Here is an 18,080-nt window from a genome sequence, read left to right as displayed (position 1 = left end):
TGATTTAAATTTCTCATTCTTGTGTTAAAATCACTCCCTCGCTTGCCCCTTGCTATCTCTGTAACCTCCTCCAGCCCTACAACCCTCTGAGAGCTCTGTGGTTCATCCAACTCTGGCTTCTTGTCCATGCACCATTTCCTTCACTCTACCATTGGTGCTTGGGACATTTACCATGTTCTAGGACACAGATTTAAGATAATTGGCAAAAGTACTAGAGGGAAAATGAGGAGAATTGTTTTTTTGTACACAGCATGTTGTTTTGATCTGGAATGTATTACCTGAAAGGTGGTGGAAGCAAATTCAATGGTAACTTTCAAAAGGGATTTAGACATATACTTAAAAGGAAAAACTTGTAGGACTCTGGGGAAAGAGCTGGGGAGTGGAACTGATTGAATAGCTCTCTCAAGGAGCTAGCAGAGGTGCGATGGGCCAAATCGCTGTCTTCTGTGCTTTATATTCTATGATTCTACTTTGTACCCACAAACCAATCAGAGCTCAAAGAGCGATGGTTACCATAGAAACAGTTACATGATTACCAAAGACCAACATAACTCATACACATCTGGCCTGCCTTTATTGCCATTGCTCCCAGAGCTTTCTCAATCAAACACAAAACAACCAGGTTGCAGGATTAACTGCAAATAGAACTGCCATGTGATTGATATTAGCCAATGAAATTACTGCAAAGGAAAAGGCACCAATTTCTTTTTACTGGATAAGATATATTAAAGTTTCCTCTTTTTTATGCACCGCTGATCTCGTACCAAAAAAATGTCATAGCTAATTATTGAGTTCTTTCTCTATTTTTTGTGAGTACAGTTTAAAGAATGAAAGAAGTGAGCTGCACCTACCTTATGTCAAATCTTCCCAGTCCTCATCTGTTCTTGTTGTGAGGAAGACTACTGACCCTCTCACCATACAAGATAAACCAGTCAGTCAGTTTTCATAAACAGGCTCGCTATAGATGCCACACAACCTTGCCATTATTTTCTCACCTCTTCCAGCTGCTGCAGGTGCCTTTGCATCATCCTTCTTCCATTTGAGTCATTCCATTTACAGCCTCATCATCTCAGCTTTACCCTTCCAAATGATCATTTCTTAGCTGGAACCCTTTCCCACACCTTCCTAGGATATTTGTATTCCATCATACTCATACTCTGCAAGCCTCTTAAGAAAAAAACCAAAAGCTTGCATTTATATAGCACCTTTCTTGACCTTATGATGTCCCAAAGTGCTTTACAACTAACTAAGTACTTTTGAAGTTTGGTCACTGTTGTATCCCTAGGAAATGCACATGATTTGCACATAGTAAGGTCTCACAAACAGTATTGATACAGCAACCAGATAATCTGTTTTAGTGATGTTGCTTGAGGGTTAAACATTGGCCAGGCCACCAGTGAAAATTTCCCTGCGTGTTTTTGAAATAGTGCAATGGGATCTTTTATATCCATCTGAGAGAGCAGACTAGGTTTAATGTATCATTCAAAAGACAGCACCTCTGACAATGCAGCATTCCCTCCATACTGTACTGAGGTGGACACTCAAGTCTCTGGAGTGGGACTTTAACTCACAACCTGCTGACTCAGAGGCAATGGTGTTACCACTGAGCCAAGGGCTGACATTTCACAATGGAATGCTTTGTCTCCTGCATTTCTGCCACTATTTCAGTATTGGTTACAGTCTAAAAGCACTGTTACAGGTTTTTGTTTCACACTCCCACTACCTCTCGATGATCTATTTCAGTGTGACAATATGTCTGTGCATCGATGTCCTCTTTTGAGGCCATAACCTTCTATCCAAGTGTTCTTTCATCTTGCTTTTGAATACATATTTATCACAAGGAGAAATAATTTATTTCCTTTTTTTCTTCTCCATGCACAATCCCATTTGGGGGTCTCTGCATAACAAGTAGGAGTGAGATCCCTGCCCATTTTGCTTTTCCCCCTCCCTGACTCTGAAGTGCTGGGGCTAGTTGTAGTGCCTGTGCTGCCGTTGTAGCCGAGATCAGCATAGGGATTGAACCTGACACCATCTGGTCCGTATGGCTATGATTATTGACTGAATGAACTTGTTGACTCACCAGGGGAAATAACTTTATTGCATGCATTAACATGGGTTCAGAATTAGGGCATTGTCTTTCACAGTAAGGTCTACTTGAAAGGTTAGTGTTAATTGTCCTCCATGAGTTAGGGCTATTTCCTTTTTATCAGCATCGACTGTAGAGCATGACTGCTCTGTAATGTTTGTTATTAGTTTCAGTTAGTAGGAAACTAGAAAAGACTAGGTGATTCAAAACTTGTTGCTTATTGATGCGTATGTCAATCATACAACAATTTGAAAATGGAATCATGCGGCTTCTTGTATTTACTTATAAAGACAATGGCCAGAAAGTTATTCAGAACTGCTCCCATTCCAGCTTCACTGGGAGTATGACGGAAACCCTGTCCATACGTGTAAACATCTGACAAAATTTTGGCAGTGGAGCAGAAGGAGATTAGATTAGACTCTTAGACAAAGTTAGACCAATGTTTCCCTCCTGAAAATATTTATTTATTTTATTTAGAGATACAGCACTGAAACAGGCCCTTCGGTCTGTGCCGACCAACAACCACCCATTTATACTAACCCTACAGTAATCCCATATTCCCTATCACATACCTACACTAGGGGCAATTTACAATGGCCAATTTACCTATCAACCTGCAAGTCTTTGGCTGTGGGAGCAAACCGGAGCACCCGGGGAAAACCCACGCAGACACAGGGAGAACTTGCAAACTCCACACAGGCAGTACCCAGAATCGAACCTGGGTCCCTGGAGCTGTGAGGCTGCGGTGCTAACCACTGCGCCACTGTGCCGCCCCAAAATAAGTGAAATTTTTAAATAAGCACAATTATTTGAAAGCAATAAAAGCAATGTAAACTAACATCTGACAGTTCTAAAATTAATTGTTGCTACAAAGTTACATTGATTAAATTGTTGCATCATCTCCGCACTACTCCACCATTGCTTGTTAGAGTAGCAGGCTTGATATTCAGTGTTGATGAAAATCTTTTCCATCAGAGGTTTAATGACCATTATATCATTGGTTACAGGTTACAGGTCTTCTATGGAACCTGATGTGTGTTTGCGGTAGTCTGGTTGGGTAGTCCCACTGTTAGGATTTTCTGTTTTCTTCAGATATTTCCGGTTCCTGTTAATCACCTTCCCAGCTTCAGTTCTAACTTAATAGGATCTGACATCCACATACTATTGCACTTGTATGGGCATCCATTGTCCTTTTTTCTATTGGCTGAATTCTAACAACTTCTCCACCTCTAAACATTATCAAGTTCTTTAGCTCCTTATTATAGAACAGGGCCTTGTTTCCTATACTGAGGTACATGACTTAATAACCTTGCACTCAGAGGAGCCATACCCAAGTTCCAACTGCTCACTCAGATTCCTGCACACGGAAATTATAACACAATAGAGAGTCTTGAATTCAAGCTGTCAATGATACGAAGATTGGTGGTATCAAAAGTATTGTAGACAGAAGCACAAACATACAAAGAGACATTGATATGTTAAATGAGTGGGCAGAACTGTGACAGATGGATTTCAATGCAGGTAATTGTGAGATTATCCATTTTGGACCAAAAAAATATAGATCCGAGTATTACTTAAATGGTGAAAAGCTAAGCATGGTGGAGGTTCAAAGAGATTTAGGGGTCCATGTACACAGATCACTAAAATGTAGCAGTCAGGCACTTAGGAACAGGAGTAGGTCATTTAGCCCCTTCTCTGGAATTTGGAAGGTTAAGGGGTGACTTGATTGATGTTTTTAGGATTTTGAATGGAACTATTGTTCTTGTTGATAGGATAGATGGAAAGAAATTTTTCCTGCTGATGTGAAAGTCTAGAAGAAGGGACATAATCTTAAAATCAGAGCCCAGGCTAAACAGGAGATAAGTTAAGAAACATTTCTTCATGCAAAGGGTGGTCAAAGTGTGGAACTCGCTCTTCCACAAAAAGCAGCAGGTGCTATCTGAATAATAAATTTTAAATCTGAGGTTGACAGGTTTTTGCTAGACAAGGGTACAAAACAATAAATTACTCTATGACTCTAGGCAAGCGGACTGAGTTAAGATACAAATCAGTTATGATCTTATGGAATAGCAAACAGGCTACAGGGGCTGAATGGCCTACTCCTGTCCTATGTTTCCTATCTCTGTCAACTCCTCCAGCCCAACAGCTTTCTGGGAACTATGCACTCTTCCAATTCTTGCTTCTTGTGCATCCTGTTACGGTCAGGTGAGTGACAGCATGCTTCTTCCCACTGTTCACCTTCCAGTGACTGCAGCAAGGCTTTTTGTTACTAGTATTTTAACCCCTTGTGTTTTATTTGCCAATTAAACAGACAGAGACAGTTTTCTCATAGATAATAAAAAATAACGATTTATTTTTAACAAATCCCGAAATGATCACAACACCACTTACACATGCATTCACTCTCAAACGCACTTTCATGAGAAGATAGATAGAAAAGTATAGGGTAAGAGGTGTTCAGAGTTAAGGTTGTAAAAGTCTGCTGTTTCAGGAATAACCTGTGGGATCCTCCTTGGAAGGTGAATTTTTAAAGTTGCAGGCCTGTTTGCTGGTGGTCTGGTAACTGTTGGGCTGTTGTAGTCTCCTGGCAGTTCACTTTGGGTTGAAGATGGTGTTAATGTATTAGGTCCATTCTCACCAGTAGAAAGTTGTCTTTGCAAAGGCATTGTCTTGTCTCTGCTGTAGCTAGCTTCCAACTTGAAATAAAAACAAGAAATGCTGGAAATACTCAGCATGTCTGGCAGCATCTGTGGAGAGAGAAGCAGAGTTAACATTTCAGGTCAGTGACCTTTCATCAGAACTGGAAAAGGTTAGAAATGTAATAGGTTTTAAGCAAATAAAGTAGGGGTGAGGCAAGAGATAACAAAAGAGATGTTGATAGGACAGGCTCACAGAGAATAACTGACCAAAAGGTCATGGAGCAAAGGAAAATGGTATGTTAATTGTGTGGTGAAAGACAAAGTGTAGTGCAGAGAGAGTGTTAATTGACAGAAAAATGAACAGCCCTGGCCCAAAGCACAAACATGAAAAAAAAAGCAGCAGGCAGGCACATAGTAAAAAAAAATGATGAAACAAACTAAAATAAAATAAAAAGAAAAAAGAAAAAATAACTATAAATAAAAAGGGGGGGGGCGACATGCTCTGAAATTATTGAACTCAATGTTCAGTCCAGCAGGCTGTAGCATGCCTTAATTGGTATATGAGATGCTGTTCCTCAAGCTTGCGTTGATGTTCACTGGAACACTGCAGCAAGCCCAGGACAGAGATGTGGTCATGAGAGCAGGGGTGTGTGTTGAAATGGCAAGCAACCGGAAGCTCGGGGTCATGCTTTCGGACTGAGCGGAGGTGTTCCGCAAAGCAGTCACCCAATCCGCATTTGGTCTCCCCAGTGCAGAGGAGACCACAATGTGAGCAGCGAATACAGTATACTAAATTGAAAGAAGTGCAAGTAAATCGCTGCTTCACCTGAAAGGAGTGTTTGGGGCCTTGGATATCGAGGTGAGAGGAGGTAAAAGGGCAAGTATTACACCTCCTTCGATTGCATGGGAAGGTGCTGTGGGAAGGAGACAAGGTGTTGGGGGTAATGGAGGAGTGGACCGTGGTGTCGGGGAGGGAACGATCCCTTCGGAATGCTGACAGGGAAGGGGAGGGGAAGATGCGTTTGGTAATGGCATCACGCTGGATGTGATGGAAATGGCGGAGGATGATCCTTTGGATGTGGAGGCTGGTGAAGTGCAAAGTGAAGACAAGGGTAATCCTGTCATGGTTCTAGGAGGGAGGGGAAGGGGTGAGGGTAGAGGTGTGGGAAATGGGCCGGACACGGTTGAGGGTCCTGTCAACCACAGTCGGGGGGAATCCTCGGTTGAGGGAAAAGGAAGACATATCAGAAGCGCTGTCATAAAAAGTTGCATAATTAGAGCAAATGCGTAGGAGATGGAGTAACTGGGAGAATGGAATGGAGTCCTTAGCTTCCAACTTGTCTCAGTAAGGTTCAACTGTATTGGCTGGAAATGATCTCTCTCTCCCTCAGCCTTGCTGGAATTCAAGATGGCTTATTGTTGCACTGTGTGGCTGAGGAGAGACCAGACTGATGCTGATGTCTCTAGACCTGTCCTGAAAAAACTCCCCCTTTGTTCCTCAATTACCTTTTAAGTTGAATTTTACAAGGGTTGGCTTCACCCATGGGACTTCAGGTTTCAGTCCTAGCAGGGCTGTATAACGGCCTTGATGATGGCCCCATTCTGAGGAGATGAGGGTGGTTCACATTCCATTGTCATGGAGGTTTTTCGGAGACAAGAAGTCTGTGAAAGGTCTTGTCTTACTGTGCTTGAGTATAGCTCACATCCAGGTGTGATTATCTATCAAATTTCTATGCAAACGGGGCTTAATTGGTTTTCAGTCTTAGTATATACGGATGTGGATTTGAGTGCAAGAGATGCTGAGAGTCACGTGTCTTGTCCTTCATTTTGTTGGCAGCACATGTACCAGTCACTTTAAAATTGTTCCAGTTTTTTCTAACTCTTCAGTTTGATTTTGTATTTTCATTGCTGCACTTCTCATGAGCGTGATAATCCTCTATTTCCTTCACCCCCACCATTGAAAGCCATACCTTTGGCTGTCTAGGCTTTAAGATCTGAAATTCCCTCCCTAAACCTCTCCGCCACTCTGTCCTTAAAGTCTACCTCATTGTCCAAGCTTTTGGTCACCTGTTCTAATATCTTCTTATGTGGCTCAAGGGAATTTTTTTTCTTATAATGTTCCTGTGAAGCGATTGGGATGTTTTGCTAGATTAAAGCAGCTATATAAATACATGTTACTGTTGTTAATTCCTTTGAAATTCTAACAAACCTTTCACAGGGTGTAGCTTTTCTGGTTTGCTTTGCTCTCCATTTTAGCACATTCCATTATATTACTATTCTGTAACTTTATCATGGCCCTGTTTCCTTTTTATTGCTGCATAATTTATTGATCATTGCTCCTATACCTTCTGACAAGTTATAATTATTGTTTTCATTTGGCTATAATAATGAAAGATAGCAAAATATTCCTTGGTTGTAGCTAATTGACTTTGCCAATCTAAAACAATATCACAGCCCATTATAGAGAGTTATTGCCTCAGTGGTGTCTCAGTGGAGCATTGATCTGAGATTTTCATAAATATAGGATGTATTGCTCTCATTAACACTCCATTTTTCTGGTTTTATTACATTTTCGACTCCCGCCTGGATATCCTCATTAGTGCTTAATGAGGATCTTCATGTCTCAACTCACAGTTATCAAAATAAGGGATTTCAGGTCTGCAATCCATCATTGAAAGTAATGACAAAGTGAGCCTGTTAAACTGGCAGGAGTGCAGCAGCAAATGTTCCTTGCTTTTCAAACATGTGGAAACACTAGCCCTTTCCTTCATCACATCATCTGCAAAATCATCGAACCCTTGAATGTTACAGTACAGATATTGGGCTCATGGAGTCTGCATCTTTATATTTCTCTACTTGAGCCACCAGCATTCCTGCAACCAAGGTGACTAGCGTTGATTTGGCTGGATCTGCTTTGCGCCTTCCCAACCATTGTACCCCTGACCCCAGCGGAATTTCCTAGAATCAGCCTAATTTAAGTTTTTTCCCTATACGAAGGGTTCCCATTTGTGGTAGCGGAGAGGCAGCGGCTGCTGCAGTCATTTGAGTGCATGTGGGGTAGGAAAAGGCAGTTTAAATTACTGTAGCCAAAATCTAAAGTTCTCAAGGAGGAGGGAGAAGAGTGATTGCCCAGGGATTGATTCTTCAGGCAAGGGTGGGGTTGGGGGGGATGGGGGGGGTTACATTTTGAACTGCCTTCCATTGGCCCTTCACAACATGGGACATGTGGTTCAGCTGGTGTAAATACATAGCTGAGTCTTACACACCAGGAAGATCCTCAGTCTTTGCTGAGATAGGTGATCTCAACTTACACAATGGTAGGAGCACTGCAAATAGCCTCAGTGCCTGAGTTAGGAAGAGTATAATTAGCCAGGATTCCTGCTCCTGGTTACTCCCCAGTGGAGCCTGATGGGAATGTGTATGTGAGCATCCAATGAAGAGCAGATCAGACTCACTGTGATACCTCCATTGTCAAATGGCCTGCTGAAACTCCAACAGGGCCCAAACATGTAACTAGGACCACTTGGATGAGGTATTATTATGCACCTTGCACCTACGGAGGTGTGTCTCAGTGGCTTTATAAAAGGAGGGATTGGCAAAAGAAAGGAAAAGAATGCAGAATGGTAACATGCAAAGTTCTAATGCCAGTATGACACTTTATTAGACCCCAGTGAGGGTGGGAGATAGTGATGTGGATTAATTTTCCATCATCTCACCCCCAGTGGAGAGCCTGCCGCCTGCCTGAAAGCACATGTTGAAGATTTGGGTGCTGTGTCTGCCCTAAATTGTGACACATTCTGCTGGTGGGATGAGTTGGATATTGGAGAACTTCACCCAATAACACAATTGAATCAAATCTGCAATCAATGTTCTGTCCATGAGGCTTTATGCCAGCAGGTGACCTTTGCAAAGTATATCCAATAGTGTTGTTCTTCATTGTTTTAATGTAATTTCTCCTAGAAGCAGTTTGTACTGACAGATAATCTTCTCTCATAAATTGTAGCCTCCCTTGCTTGTGTACATCAGCTTAGTAATTAAATGACACTTGAAAACTGCTGGAAGGCATTTCATTGCCTATGGGAATCTTTTGCATTCCCTTTGAATGCACTTGTTTAAAAAAGAATATCCAATTCAGTGCGAGCAGAAAGCCTAATTTGTAGCTCTTTGTCAACTAAAATTTGACATTAAATTGAATGATGAAAAGTACTTTTTACAAGATGACTAATGAGGCAGGCCATTCAGCCCAGCATACCTGCTCCATCCAGATAAGAAACCTACAGTCACCATCACAGCAACTTATTGGTTTCTGACTGACTCTAAAGTTCTTTGCCTCCATTGCACTTCCATAAATTCTATTCCAAGCAACCAACTTTGTGAGCATGAGCTGCCAGCAAGGAAACTCACCCACTGGCCACATATATTAGGGTACTTCTCCAGTGTCTGAGTTAGAAGGTTGAGAATCAAACCCCATTCGAGGATAATCTAGGCTGACATTTCAGTGCAGTACTGAGAAAGTGCTGCAATGTCAGAGGTACCATCTTTCAGACTGGGTGTTAAACCAAGACCCAGTCTGTCCTCTCAAGTGGCCATAAGGAAATCAAAGAAGACAGGGTAAGTTCTTCTGGTGTCCCGGCTCAACCAACACCTAAAACTGTTTATCTAATCATTTATTTGTTTTGCGGGGCCTTGCTGTGAGCAAATTGACTGCCGTGTTCCTTACATTATAACAGCGATTACACTTCAAAAGTACTTCATTGGCTGTAAAATGCTTTGTAACATCCTGAGGTCATGAAAGGTGCTATATAAGTGTTCCAACCAGGTGAGAAAGAGGTTTCGGGTTCCCTTTCAGCCTTTACCTGGTCTTACTGTAACAGGGTTTTATTTTAAACACACTGTTTTTAGCTCTCCCTTGGTGAATCCTTGTTCACTGCTTTCTAATTACAAGGCAAAGAAACCAGCACAAACAGGCTTTCTTAGGTTTAAAGAAGAAAAGTTGAAATTTATTAAACTTAAACTCTAATTCGGTTAAGGCCTATGGATACAAGCCGCACCCCATGCTAACATGCATATGCAATACACACATACAAATAGAGACAGAAAAGAGCAGAAGAAAAATAAAGTGGAAAGGTTTGAGGCAATATCTGAAGAGTTGTTGTTATGGTTCTTCGAGCTCACTGTAGAGTCCTTGATTGCAGGTAGATCTTGCTTCTTCTTAAACCTTGTTCACTGTAGGAGACTTGTCTCTCTTGGGGTTCATGTGTCTTCAGTAGATTCAGAGGTTTGTGAGAAAGAGATGGGAGCAGACAAGAGAGATCGTCTCAGTCCAGGAGCAAACAGACACTCTGCCCAAACTGTTTGTACAAATTCAAAAAACTCAGGTTGTCCAGCAGGTTAGTCATGTGACTAGCTGGTTTGACCATGTCCGTTTGTGTATTCAGCCATCTTAGCAGTCAACCTGGAATGCGAGCTCCTCCACCTTCACCGTCTGGTGATCAAAAGTCCATTGTGAGTTGAATGTCAGGGAATGGCTGCTTTGTACTTCCAAACACAGTCTGTCAATATTAGAGATACAGCACTGAAACAGGCCCTTCGGCTCACTGAGTCTGTGCCGAACATCAACCACCCATTTATACTAATCCTACACTAATCCCATATTCCTACCAAACATCCCCACCTGTCCCGATATTTCCCTACCACCTACCTATACTAGTGACAATTTTTTAATGGCCAATTTACCTATCAACCTGCAAGTCTTTTGGCTTGTGGGAGGAAACCGGAGCACCCGGAGAAAACCCACGCAGACACAGGGAGAACTTGCAAACTCCACACAGGCAGTACCCGGAATCGAACCCGGGTCCCTGGAGCTGTGAGGCTGCGGTGCTAACCACTGCGCCACTGTGCCGCCCTATGTTCACTGTAGGAGAAACTGTATGCAAACGTCTTTTCCAGCCACGGCTGATCTGTTTAACAAGTCCTCCCCTCACTCCAGTAACAATTTAAAATCAATGTTCATGACAAAATTAATGTGCCTCATTCTTGGCAGGTGGGGGCCTAGCATGACATAAGTATAAATCTTTTTTCTTTCTTTATCCAGTTGCAGTCAGACTGTCTCTGCAACGGCTTCTCTTCCCAGTTCCCGTTCTTCTTTATTAAACTCTACCTCCACAACCAACCTTTTGGTTTCTTTGGCCTTGAGACTGATATTCCTCTTTCACCACTGTGAAGCATTTTGGGATATATTTCTATGATAAAGGTGCTATATAATTGCATGTTGTTGATGGTTAGGTCTGGCAATTTGGAGGAGCCTTGTGGTACACCACAACTCAATAAAATAGTTGGATACACTGCAATTTCTGTTCTATAATGTTTGACACCCCCTCAGGGCAAAATTAGCCCTATGTCTGACCCATCTTATATCTAACAAGATTCCATTTTAGGTGCCCTCTCCCCACCTTCAGTGAATTTGCCCCTTTAAGTTCACTGCATGATTTAAATTCATCATTGTAGCTAAATTGTAAAAATTAAGATTTTTTTATATCAAAGGCGATACTAATGAATGTAAATCACAGTGCTATCATATGGAGCAGAAAATGTCTACAAGATTTATAACTGAGCATTTTTCTAACTGAGAGGATGTGTTCCAGTCCATTTCAAATAGGTCTTAATGACAAACAATAAGCACATGAAAACTGTTTCAGAATCATTCTTTTATTTCCCTCACTACATGATTGATAATGAACTTATTTTATATGAACACGTTATAACAGTATGAAATGTGATTTAATAGTATTAATGCCTAAAGTGCTCTATATGCTTAATAACCATTTCAAGATAAGTGATGAATATGAACACAATTTTATCCAAGATTCAGAAATTTCAGCAACAGTCATTTTCAGTTACAGTACTATCCAGGGGTGGTAGTGAACAGATCAATCAACCTGCAGTGTCACAGTGAGCGAGGCTTTGAGGAGTCCTGGCATTGGTGTTGCATTGTTTAAAGCCCTCAGACTTGGAACTGTGCTGGTCCACAAGTCTTTAAATATTTCTTGTCAATATAACTAGATTTCAAACCAGTCTTCTGGGAAATAAAACTACACTAGGCAGGTTTAAGTGTGTCTTACATCACCTTAGCTTGTTTGACATACTGAAGTAGTGATTCTTCCCTTAAGCTGTACTTCTGTCAGGATTATATTAATGAGGCAGGCATAGCTTTTACTGGACAGCCAAGGGCTCAGTATTTTTATCTTCTGTTTCATTTAGACAATATTTTGCCACTGATCTTGTGTGTTTGAATTTGTCAACGAGAAGTAGATCAGAAACCTTAAGTTGCATTTAAGTTGTAGATACCTTGTGGAGATTAACTACAGCGTAGTCCATTAAATGAAGGTGCTCTTATATGGAATTAATGGGCAGCAATCTCGGTATTGTTTGGTAGCAGTGCTAAGTCCCCACAACCTCTTCAACTTCTCTGCTGCCTCAGTGCTGACAGACTACTTGTCTGACACTCACTCTTCAATATGCATAACTTCCTGCAGCTAAACACTGGGAAGACTGAAGCTACCATCTTTTCTCCCACCACAAACTCCCTTCCCTAGCCACCCAGTTCATGGCCCTCCTGGCCACAGGCTAAATGCTCCACCCTTTAGAAGGGCCCACAGAAGTTCACAGAAAAGGCCAGAGCCCAGACACATCACAACCTGGCCTGATTTGCAGCCCTTTTGTCCCACTCCCATTGGATGACAGGCCGCACCAGAAGGGGCATGATTTTTGACCCCAGTGTTTCCTAGGAAAACATTTTTTTAAATGGCCATAACTTTCCTGAAAAGAAACATCAAATGTACTTCTCTAATTTTAAGAAGGATGAAGTCTTATAATATCAGGTCACACTCCTGACTGCAATCGGCTGAAGTACTGCAGCTGTATCGATCCTGAGTCTTCGCACCATGGGAAGGTGGAGCTATGGCTTTTCCCACCTTGGGTTTAGGGGTTGAGGAAGTTGAGCATGTTCAGAGGAGGGAAGAGCAAAAGGCTATGCGCTGGAACTTCTAAATTTGACTCATTCATTGGATTGTGTAGAAGAAATGATAATACTGACCAGTGCAGGGAACATCACTGAAATGATTGTCGGTGCTGAGACCATCGGTGCAGAGACCATTGGTGCTGAGGCAATCGGTGCAGAGACCATTGGTGGTGGGCCCATCAGTGCAGAGACCATCGGTGCAGAGACCTTTAGTGCAGGGGTTATCAGTGCAGAGACCTTTGGTGGTGGGGGCATTAGTGCAGAGACCTTTCGTGGTGGGGGCATCGGTGCAGAGACCTTTGGTGGTGGGGGCATTGGTGCAAAATCTTTGGTGCTGGGGGCATCACTGCAGAGACCTTTGGTGGTGGGGCCATCAGTGCAGAGACCATTGGTGCAGGGGTCATCAGTGCAGAGACCTTGGTGGTGGGGGCATTAGTGCAGAGACCTTTCGTGGTGGGGGCATCGGTGCAGAGACCTTTGTTGCTGGGAGTATCGGTGCAGAGACTTTTGCTGGTGGGGCAATCGGTGTAGAGACCTTTGGTGCAGAGACCATTGGTGCTGGGGCCATCGGTGCAGAGACCATTGGTGCTGGGGTCATCGATGCAGAGACCTTTGGTGCTGGGGCCATCGGTGCAGAGACCATTGGTGCTGGGGTCATCGATGCAGAGACCTTTGGTGCTGAGGCCATCGGTGCAGAGACTATTGGTGCTGGGGTCATCGATGCAGAGACCTTTGGTGCTTGGGGCATCAGCGCAGGGTTATCATTGACAGGACCATCAGTGCAGAGACCATTGGTGCTGGGGGCATCAGTGCAGAGACCATTGGTGCTGGGGGCATCAGTGCAGAGACCATTGGTGCTGGGGGCATCAGTGCAGAGACCTTTGGTGCTGGGGGCATCAGTGCAGAGACCATTGGTGCTGGGGGCATCAGTGCAGAGACCTTTGGTGCTGGGGCCATCAATGCAGAGACCATTGGTGCTGGGGGCATCAGTGCAGAGACCATTGGTGCTGGGGGCATCAATGCAGAGACCATTGGTGCTGGGGGCATCAGTGCAGGGTTATCATTGACAGGACCATCGGTGCAGAGACCATTGGTGCTTGGGGCATCAGCGCAGGGTTATCATTGACAGGACCATCAGTACAGGGACCATTGGTGCTGGGGTCATCAGTGCAGAGACCATTGGTGCTGGGGGCATCAGTGCAGAGACCATTGGTGCTGGGGGCATCAGTGCAGAGTCCTTTGGTGCTGGGGTCATCGATGCAGAGACCTTTGGTGCTGGGGGCATCAGTGCAGAGACCATTGGTGCTTGGGGCATCAGCGCAGGGTTATCATTGCCAGGACCATCAGTGCAGGGACCATTGATGAAGGAGCCACCAGTGCTGGGACCATCATTGCAGGGACTATTGGTGTGGAGGCCATCGGCGCTGGGACCATGTGTTGGCAAAATGCTGGAACTTTCTCATCAGTAGTATGAGTAGACCTGCACTGGGAGAAATACTAGTTGATGCTGTGGAGCCAATACGAAAATGTGCTTTAATGATTTATCTTTTATCCTTCTTACAGCCAGAACAGCCTTCTGCTCAACCAGTGGAGTCACTACTCGACCTGGACTTTGATCCTTTCAAACCAGACCAGGCCACTCCGATAACACTAAGTCAGTCACCGCTTGCTCAGGTCTGTACCACAGAGTTTCTTGCTTATCTGTAGGGAGTAAATGAAGAGCTACTGATATTGACTGGGATGGGTTTTGTAAGCCAGGGGTGGGGTGGGGTTTAGTTTTGGTCAGAAAACCTGGAAGCATCTGGTTGACAGACCTGACTCCCTATCGGGTGGTGAGCGCCCAGAGGAGGCCGCAGGAGCAGGTAGTGAACCTGTTGCTGTGTTAGTGGGAGGATGGGGGGGCTGGGAGTTGGGGTAGGGGGGGTTGGATGTTGAATCCGGACCCCGGTCTTTGGATGGGAGAACAGCTCTGATGGCAAAGTAGGAGGTCCAGTGCTGGGGAAGGAGGTAAGATTGGTGGCCAGGAGTGGGCAGGGGCAGGGTGGCGGGGAAACACTCCTTCCCTTCCTGGCCCACAAGTACTGCTGTAAAGGCAGTCTTCCCTGAAGCTTTCCTCACCTTCCTCAAGCTGCCAGGTTTCCTGAGGCCTGTGAAACCCAGCTGTCCGGAGTTAAACCAGTAACACAGGTTAAATGTGAGGCTCCCTGACTTATTATAATAGTTACAAGGGCCACCCACCTTCTGGATATGCATCTTAAGTGCGACAATCTGCAGGGCTACGGACCAAATGCTGGAAAGTGGGATTAGAATGGGTGGAACATTTTTCGGCTGGCACAGATACGATGGGCCAAGTGGCCTCTTTCTGTGCCGTAAACTTCCTATGATTCTATGGTTCTTACATCTTGCCCACTTCCATTAAACCTGGAGGTGGGCGGGTTGAAGACAGGTTTGAGATTTAAACATTCGTTACATCTCACTTGACCCCCACCCACACGTTTTGAGGAGTTAAAATTACTCCCAATCTCTGAATCAGTATGGTATTTACATTCATCAGTACTTTGTGAAGAAAATTAATCAGAAACAAAGAAAAACACTCTTTGATGGAGCAAGCCTGTAGATACCACAGAGTACAATAGCCTAGTTATGATGGTATAGTCATGAGTTCAAATTCTACAAAGGCACGATGTGATATTGTATTCCAGTAAAATCTGGTAATTTGTGAGCTGGCTCCAGAAACAATGAACAAGAAAGCTGTAGCAGTATTGTAAAAAAAAAACAATTGATTTCAGGGAAGGAAACTTGCCACTTCTACCTGGCTTACATGTGACTCCAGTTCAACGCTCTTTGGCTGACTCTTAATGTCCTCCAGACAATTAGGAATGGACATTGATGCTGCCCCTTGCCAGTGTCACATATATCCTGTGAACACATTGTGAAAAGTATCAGTCTGATCAACTTGCATCCAGGAGACTAGGGTTTGAATCCTTGGGCATGAGTGACATTTATTTGTGTTGCCATTTGCAGGAGGATGGAGAAAACATTCTACATGAGTTAAGCTCCTTTTTATTGTTTCTTTGTAGTCAACAGTGAAAAGTTTGCTAATGCACACATCTGGGGTGGTGCTGCTCAGTGGAAGAGCTGCCGGCCTCTGATTGGCCAGCAGCTCTCCAAGGGCAGGGCCTCTGGCGCCAGGATCCTTGATCTCATGATATAAAATAAGAAATGCTGGAAGTACTCAGCAGGCCTGGCAGCACCTGTGGAGAGAGAAGCAGAGTTAATGTTTCAAGTCGGTGACCCTTCTTCAGAGTTCTGAAGAAAGGTCATTGACCTGAAACATTAACTCTGCTTCTCTCTCCACAGATGCTGCCAGGCCTGCTGAGTATTTCCAGCATTTCTTGTTTTTATTTCAGATTTCCAGCATCTGCAGTATTTTGCTTTTATTTTAGTCCTTGATCCCATGGATGGCCCGCTACTGTCCACTTGAGTGCCCGATTGGCAGGCCTACCAGGGAAGTGGCGAAGTGGGGTTCTCGGTCACTTTTTCCAGATGTTGAGACCCTGGTCGCCAGTATAAAATCCTTTACTTTTAAAATTTAGTCTGAGTCCCTCAGCTGTCAAAATTGGGGCAGTTAATCTGAAAGCAGGCTGTGGCATTGCCTCTATTATCAGAGTTGGAGTTGTTTCCTAGGCTCATTAACCCCTCCCACCAAGTTCAATGCAAATAAGGTAACGCTCCCACACTGCAGCTGGACCACTAGCACCCAAGCCACATAGCACCCGCTTGGAAAGGGTGCTGAAAGGAAGGTCACGTTCTTTTTAATATAAAAAACATGCCTATATCCCAGTGCTTGGCTATTCATGGCACACTGCTTTCCCACCCCATCCCACCCAACCACCCGCCCAACCTCAGAAAATTCCCCGGGATGCAAAAGGTAACCAGGGGACCATCACTGACTCCTGCAACATTACAGCCCTGCCATTTTCGGTGTGTTGTAAGCAACACCAGAAAATTAGGTTAATCAGCTGACCTAACATTATTAGGTTCCAATTTTTCGATGATTTCCCTAATTATCCTTCTGATTCTGGGCCTGGAGTTTCCTCATGCACGACCCAGAAATTTGGCCTGAAAATGCATCAGTCTTGTGCCCAATTTGACAGTGTCCGATTCGGCTCAAGTATCCTCACAACCACATTAGAATGCACCCAAACTGAAAATTGGCATAAATAATTGGGCCTAAGGAAAGATCAAACCCACAGCAGTAAGTATGAAAATTTAAGTTTCAACTTATTGAACCATCATTCATGTACATCAGACACATGGGGCACGAAATTGGGGTCAGTAACGCACATTTTTTATGCGCGACGAGTACTGTTAGGGATCCAAAAAAATGTTCATGGCATGTGCGCGCACTCTAACGCGAAACACATTGGACACCATCTTGGCATCTCGTATGCAGTTAATGTCCAGAATTATGCAGAGCAAGTACGTCATAAGATCAATCAGCGTGCAATGCTGATTTGACACCAGTGCTGCTATTTTGCCGTTCCACACTCCAGCCAAGACCTTCTCTTGAGCTCACACAGAAGAACACGCATTAAGCAGCATGAAGGACCAGCTGACCCCTAGCACTACTTACAGGTTAGTTGCTGATTGATTGTTTCTGGCTGTTACTACAATTCTACACATTTTTGGAGCTTTCCATAGTTGTTTCAAGTTTCAAGCATCAACAGGGCGTGGTATACATAAGAACTTAAGAAATTGAAGCAAAAATAGGCCATTCGGCCCCTCGAGCCTGCTCTGCCATTCAATAAAATCATGGCTGATCTGATCATGGCCTCCACTCCACATTCCTGTTGACCCCACCCCCACATAACTCTTGACTCCCTTGTAAATTAAAAATCTGTCTAACTCAGTCTTGAATATCTTCAATGACCCAGCCTGCACTGCTCTCTGGGGAAGAGAATTCCAAAGACTAATGATCCCCTGAGAAATGAAATTCCTCCTCATTTCCATCTTAAATGGAAGACCCCTTATTCTGAAACTGCCCCATAGTTCTAGATTCCTCTACTAGGGGAAACATCCTCTCAGCATCTACCCTGTCAAACCCCCTCAGAATCTTACATTTCAATAAGGTCGCTTCTCATTCTTCTAAACTCCAATAAGTATAGGCCCAGCCTGCTCAACCTTTCCTCATAAGGCAACCCCTTCATCCCAGGAATCAACCTAGTGAATGTTCTCTGAACTGCCTCCAATGCAAGTATATCCCTCCTTAATAAGGAGACCAAACCTGTACACAGTACTCTAGCTGCGGTCTTACCAATGCCCTGTACAGTTG

General features: G+C 43.8%; 1 protein-coding gene across 1 annotated transcript in view; it reads left to right on the top strand.

The window, feature by feature from the left end:
• Window positions 1–18,080, top strand: part of LOC137370283 (uncharacterized) — a 325,483-nt gene that overhangs the window by 211,712 nt on the left and 95,691 nt on the right. Inside the window, exon 13 of the mRNA XM_068032661.1 lies at window positions 14,309–14,419. Within this exon, the coding sequence (XP_067888762.1) occupies window positions 14,309–14,419 (111 nt within the window). The remainder of the gene's footprint in view (window positions 1–14,308; window positions 14,420–18,080) is intronic.

Source organism: Heterodontus francisci, chromosome 5, assembly GCF_036365525.1.
Source record: "Heterodontus francisci isolate sHetFra1 chromosome 5, sHetFra1.hap1, whole genome shotgun sequence".
NCBI classification, from domain to species: Eukaryota; Metazoa; Chordata; class Chondrichthyes; order Heterodontiformes; family Heterodontidae; genus Heterodontus; species Heterodontus francisci.
Note: the sequence above shows the minus strand (reverse complement) of the source record. Positions and strands in the feature narration are given on the sequence as shown.